Here is a 6,000-nt window from a genome sequence, read left to right as displayed (position 1 = left end):
TGCCAACAGTCAGAACGTTATTAAGCTAGTACCGCGTGTACCCGTACCTCGTTGCTGGTAGGCTCCTACCCTTGGCCCCATCCGGAATACACTAAACTTCGACTTTCTTCCACCCCCCTTCCCCCCACACACACAATTGCCTGTACCAGAAAACGACAGAAAGAATAAAAACAAAACGTGAAACTGAAATGAATTACGTCTGATAAAAGAGATTACGCCTACGTTTTACAGTTCGAGTGTGGTATGTGTAATCTGCTTATTCCACCCAAGTCGACTCTTCAAAGGGTGTTGAAATCACGTGTCCTGCGTTTCCAAGTTAGTGTGCACGTCAGCGGTACTCGAAGTGCATGGAACGAGTACGAACGAACCTTTCCCACGTCCAATTGTGCGTTCCCTTCCAACACGGTGCATTCGATGAATCGTAGATGTGTGGTGCCATCTAGCGAGAGCGCACGAAAACCCTTATAACTGTCTGCATGATTCAACTGAAGAAGGTACCAGGAAAAGTAACAATTTATTTATTTTCTTGAGTTTGCTAACATCGCTGCGCCTAGTCATGAATGCAGCTATGAGCTTTTTGCTCGTTACGTTTTGTTATTTTTCCTTCTTATTTTTAATACAGTAGGCCTGCCAACACGCCGCAGTATGACTTCAATGTCGCGCTTTCAAAGCATTTAACCGGCACTATAGCGCCTAGAATATTCTAGGTGCCATGCCTGCACTGAGGGTTTCCTGTCAGCGTACATCTAAAGTCGAAGTCGCAATGCGCTGGAGCTAGTAGCACTATATTGACACGGTTTAAAGCGCAAGTGTCAAGGCGTACCTGTCGGCCGAGCATCTGTTGGTGGACTCACAAACCCCGGAATAAAGATGTCAGAAAATGGAAGAAAAATAGCAGACGCAGTTGCTATGGCATTAAGTAGCGATATCAACACCCGGTTACGGCGGCCGTGTTCTGATGGAGGCGAAATGCGGAAGCGTCAGCGTGCGGAGCGATGAAATGCCCTAGGTGGTCGAAATTATTCCGGAGCCCTCCACTACGGCACCTCTCTCTTCCTTTCTTCTTTCACTCCCTCCTTTATCCCTTCCCTTACGGCGCGGTTCAGGTGTCCATCGATATATGAGACAGATACTGCGCCATTTCCTTTCCCGCCCAAAAACCAATTATTATTATTATTAATTAAATGGAGTAATTATGGCAGGCCATTTAATGGGAAGGGAAGGTAATCAACGCCCCCCTTAGGGTAACGGAGTGGATTCCACAAGAAGGAGAACGTACCACGGGGCGACAAATGGTCCGATATGCGGATGAGGAAGTTTTCAGAATAAAGTGGCTGCAGGTGGCGTAGAATACGGTTCAGTGGGAGGGCTTTTGAACTGCAGTGAAAGTAGTTAGGACGCATTGCATTGGATTGGATTGGATCTTGGGGCTTATCCCTTTATAACGGGCGGACATTACACTGAAGTCCTAGCCAACTTTTTGGGACGCTACGACGGAGTATCTTCCACTACGGCGTTTATCATGCACCATTTGCAGCTTCAGGAAGTTCAACCACGCAGTGACCCAGTGTTGATGACGACGGCGATGACGCAGGGGTATACTGCAAGTATAACTGAGGAAGACGATGTTAGACTTCCAGACGGATTAGCATACTATGTAGACAGCCGGAGAGCTTCCAGGATGTGCATAAAGCCTATAAACACACTCTACCATACGATGTCATACCACGCCATACTTTCCCACTATGAGGCCACCGAAACACGTGTAGGTGGCGCAGAGTGTTTAGAGGAGGAAGAAGAAGAAGAGACTGCCAAGGCGAGAGCCTGCAGTCGGCCCAGGTCTCCTGGACATCCACCAAGCAGGCACCATCCATGGCCGATGCAGGCCTGCCCAGCTCCCTGTCCGGGCGTTCGCGAGGTTCCCGGCTCTGCCGACGTGCCTTGGCTGCTGGTTTCGGCTTCTCCGTCGGCGGCGTCTTCCTTCTGCTCATAGGTGGGCCCTCTGAAAGCGGCCGTGAGGCAGACGAATGGGATCGGGCCCGGTACGAACTAACCGATTCTCTCCCGTGGGATATAATCCAATATCGTCATCCGCCCCGCCGGATGCTCCATATCGACCCTGGCAGGCAAGAGGCGCCGCTCGAGCCAATCGCAAAAGGTGAAACAGCTGGAGTGGAATGGAATCTGTCGTTTATTTGGACCCAAAAAGAGATATATAGTAAGATTAATTGCGACTCAGAACTAGGAGTATAGAGAAGATATAGTGCCTGAGTCACCACGGCCAGTTGGTTCGGCAGCTGGTCAGAGGCGAAACAGGAACGTCACGTGGGGAAGGAGGGTAGGGATAATGGGAACCGCTACCCAGATTATGACTGTTCGCACTATGCTGTTTGGAAGTCTTCGAATGAGTCGCAAAAAAACACTAAGACAGGTACGGTAAGCGTTTAATGGACCAACCGCACGTTGCTTGCGGTCGTGGGTGCATGGGCTGCGCAGTGTGCAGTAAACATCTTTGTAGATTCATGAGTATATGGCACTGAAGACTAGAAAAATGTTTCATCTCGCTAACTGAACCTCATTTACTTCTGAGCACAGGTTGAGACGTAGAAGTAAACAGCGTTCTTGCTACCACTCCAGATTGGCATCTTCACCCAGGATCTCGTAACATTCAAGGTCCTGGACTTATGTTTGCGGGATGTGGTTTTGAAGAAAACATTTACTACATTGCGGTCTGTCACAGTAGGTTAGTTAAAAACATTGAAGCACAAAGGCATACTTGTGCTCAATCCTCTGGAAGAATTACCAGCTGTCTGCCTCGTGAGTCAACACAGAAAAAAAAATTCCGCAAATCTTCATCACACAGGCTTTTGTCCATGACTGTAAGCCACGTATGTCCACTTCCTGATAGCGCAACTTTTGTGCTTAAAAATAAAGTGTGGAAGTATCGGCTGCGCGTGATATCGCAAGCTTGAAGACTATATTGAGAAAAGTCAGAAAGTAGGCTTGCAATTTTTTGCCTAATTTCAAGCAATAAAGTGACAAGCCTTTCCCACTGCCAAAATACAAGGTATTTCGTATGACTATCGCTAAATTCGCGGCTAGAGTACTATGGTACATAATATAAACATTTTTTTTATCTTCCTGCTATTCTTTCTTATCATGCGTCACGTAGACTGACAGAGGCCCGCGTGATAACGGGGCGTGGCTTCGTTTCAGCCGATGACAATTTGCTGAAAGAACAGGAGTGGAATAGAGGGATGAGATAACATTTTGTTATTTGAGCTTCTCTGTACAATTCATGGCATCAATCCACTTTCATGGTCTCGCACGCCCAGGTTTAATCGCCAGCCTGGACGCCTTCATGCCCAGCAACGGCATCTACCGGAACGTCAGCCACACCAACATGGGCATCCTGAAGGCCATGCTCGAAACTGCGGTGAACAACATCGCCGCTCGCTACGGGGTCGCCTCCAACCAAAGCGGGGCCGACGGCAGCAGCGCCTCCGAAGAGCGCCAGGGGTTCAGCCCCGACGTCAACGACACGTCTCCGCTGCTCGTTCGGAACCGGTCCCTGGCCTTCCACGCCGAGATTCGCCACCAATACCACCTGCCCGTGGAAGCCCACCCACTGGTGCACCCTCCTGACGCTGTCACCGGTAACAGCACAAGTCATGGGGTGGTCGCACAGGCGTCGTTGGCCTCTGCACAGAGTGACGTTGTGCAAGAACCGCGTTCGGACTTGGACAAGAGAAACCCTGCGGCAAACTTGGGCCAGTCTGAGAACAGCACGATCCCGGCGGGTCGTCGATCTGCGGACAACGATGGGGTGCCGTTAAGAAATTGAGTAAAGTGCGGAGAGCGAAATGGAAGCAGACGTGCTTCTGTCTTTTGCACTGAGCGCTGTAACTCGCCTAACTCATAGCACAGTCCAAATCATTCTATTGTGCTTCTAACTCTACCTTTCACTTCCGAACAGAACCTCTTGCTGAGAATTTAGACCCTCTTGCGGGAAATAAGACGCCGCAATCGACAGAAATAAAAACGGCTCAGTGCCCTATAGCGCCACATAACAGCAGCACATGCCTAGACTGAGAAAAGGAAGCTAGATGGAAATGATGGTTGATTTGATGACCACGTGTTTAGGAAAATGACACAAGCTTTGGAACACAGCACAATGTCAGGCATGAGTTCGCGCACGGCATCCACACGTGGAATCTTTCAACATGCAAAGTTTAGATAGTCGGGGATCAAAGCTTAACTTTCAGCCGCGCCCTTCAGTTTCGAGCACTGCTTCTTTCACTGTGCTTATCGGCCGTACACTATATACCACAACTGCACTACGTATACATTATCCGCGTGTCTCTGACGTGCGCTCGCTGGCTACATTTGAAAACCTTCATAACGCGTGGTGCGTGGGTCGACTGTAAACGCCGGATTCATGTGTCCGCTGACGCTGTTCACGTAGGAAGGAGGCAGGGCGGTCTTCTTCAGGCTGGCCTTCCACGACAGCCAATCTCTGTGAACGTCGGGGTCTCTGGGTCCAAATTTTTCAGTAGCTCGGAACGTCGCCTTGAGTTTCTGCGAAAAGTAGGACAACCTTAAGCCACTAGCAAACTGACTGACGAAGAAACAAGCCGGTTTGTCATGCAACGGCCGTTATTAGTCTTACATCTTGCTCTATCGTAACAAGGGCCTCGTGAATCGTGTGCATATAGTCCACGAGCTGCTTCGTTAACTTAATTTCCTGCCTCCGTCTAGTCACTGCCAATAATTTACTGCGGTAAATGATTTTTCAAACTTAAAAGCCTTGTAGAGGCCTTCTCGACAGCGTCCGAGTTACCTTGAGGACATCTGGGCCGGGCGCTCTGATGAAGGCTACGACCATCCAGACCGCAATCTGGCCAACAGCAACGGCCGCCAGGACCCAGCCGACGGTTTGGCCGATTGGAGGCAGCGTGGACGAGGACTTCTCGGTGACAGTTCCGTAGACAAAGATGGCCTGAAGACGGAGACGAAACGCAACTTTCGGTGACACTCAAATTCACTTAATTGCCTTTTGAGATGTTTAATAAACTCGAACAGTACTTCTCTATTTAAAAAAAAAAATATGGATTTGAAAAGCTGCTTACTATCAACGACAATGGTGTGAGGATGCCCCAAGTTATCTTCCAGTACCACGATAGTGGTTTTCCAAGCATGTAGCCAATGTCGTTGCTTATATTCTTCCACCCTGGATATGAGAAAAACCATGGGAGCAAACCGGTTAGATGTGCATCGTTTGGGAAGGTGAGATGAGAGGATGCGAGGAAGTGAATATGTGCAGGTGGAAAACATTAGTTTGTAGATCTCTACACCGGGACTGTTGCAATGGCTGTGCTTAAACATAAAGAACGCTTCCACTAGTGTCCCATTGCCAAGACAACCTAGCTTTCTGTGCGTCGCATGTTCAGGAACATCGGCTTCGTTCCTTCGCCCACAGTTACACGCAAAGACTGGCTTTTCTAATAAAAGCAAGGCGGGATGTGCTCTAGAGTGTCGCACTCACTGCCTTTCAACCAGTTGAGAGAACCAGCCCTGTAGCTGAATCCGAATTATTTCGCTTTTATTTTCTGAACCGTGCAAGATGACATAGCGCGGTTGACATACCGTACACCCACACGATGCCGACCACTTCGACGATGGCGTAGAGGAACAGTGCTCTTCCGACTCCGTAGTTGTCGAATAGCAGCCGCATGACGTTGCCGCTCTGCATTCGGACACTTAAAGTTATCGTAGACGTACGTGATCTCGAAAGCAAATTAAAGGAATAGAAACTTACCCGATCGGACAAAAAACACATCAGCCAATGTGAAAGGCAAAACAAATGTGCTCCTCACGTGACAGGAAATGTGCTTGGACACCGGAGCCGGCGGGAAGTAAATGCCTTCTTACTTTGGCTGAGCCCCCGGTCCGCAAAACAAAACTTTAAAAGAAACTTAGCACTGTTAGTTATCAGCCAGA

General features: G+C 49.0%; 2 protein-coding genes across 4 annotated transcripts in view; one reads left to right on the top strand and one right to left on the bottom strand.

Moving 5' to 3' along the window:
- Positions 1 to 495: 495 nt before the first annotated feature.
- Positions 496 to 6,000, bottom strand: part of LOC144098485 (sodium-dependent nutrient amino acid transporter 1-like) — a 59,127-nt gene continuing 53,622 nt past the window's right edge. For both annotated transcript variants that reach the window (XM_077631171.1, XM_077631172.1), the window contains exons 12-15: positions 5,647 to 5,746; positions 5,130 to 5,230; positions 4,841 to 4,999; positions 496 to 4,578 (exon numbers count right to left, since the gene is read on the bottom strand). In XM_077631171.1, coding sequence (XP_077487297.1) covers positions 4,381 to 4,578; positions 4,841 to 4,999; positions 5,130 to 5,230; positions 5,647 to 5,746 — 558 coding nt within the window. In that variant the 3' untranslated portion in view covers positions 496 to 4,380. The remainder of the gene's footprint in view (positions 4,579 to 4,840; positions 5,000 to 5,129; positions 5,231 to 5,646; positions 5,747 to 6,000) is intronic.
- On the top strand, positions 1,873 to 3,844 carry LOC144098487 (uncharacterized). 2 transcript variants are annotated; one of them, XM_077631173.1, is made up of 2 exons: positions 1,873 to 1,993; positions 3,336 to 3,844. In XM_077631173.1, the coding sequence occupies exons 1-2, from the start codon at positions 1,873 to 1,875 to the stop codon at positions 3,842 to 3,844; spliced, it is 630 nt and encodes a 209-aa protein (XP_077487299.1). The 2 variants fall into 2 exon arrangements, with proteins under 2 accessions (XP_077487299.1, XP_077487300.1); XM_077631174.1 differs by lacking the exon at positions 1,873 to 1,993 and adding an exon at positions 2,080 to 2,158.

This window comes from Amblyomma americanum, chromosome 7, assembly GCF_052857255.1.
Source record: "Amblyomma americanum isolate KBUSLIRL-KWMA chromosome 7, ASM5285725v1, whole genome shotgun sequence".
Classification (NCBI taxonomy): Eukaryota; Metazoa; Arthropoda; class Arachnida; order Ixodida; family Ixodidae; genus Amblyomma; species Amblyomma americanum.
Note: the sequence above shows the minus strand (reverse complement) of the source record. Positions and strands in the feature narration are given on the sequence as shown.

What these genes read in the sequence shown, in the direction of transcription:
- LOC144098487 (XM_077631173.1), top strand. Translation starts at nt 1,873, where the DNA reads ATGGCCGATGCAGGCCTGCCCAGCTCCCTGTCCGGGCGTTCGCGAGGT. An exon ending in CGTCTTCCTTCTGCTCATAG is followed by an intron (nt 1,994 to 3,335) that starts GTGGGCCCTCTG and finishes TCGCACGCCCAG; the next exon opens with GTTTAATCGCCAGCCTGGAC.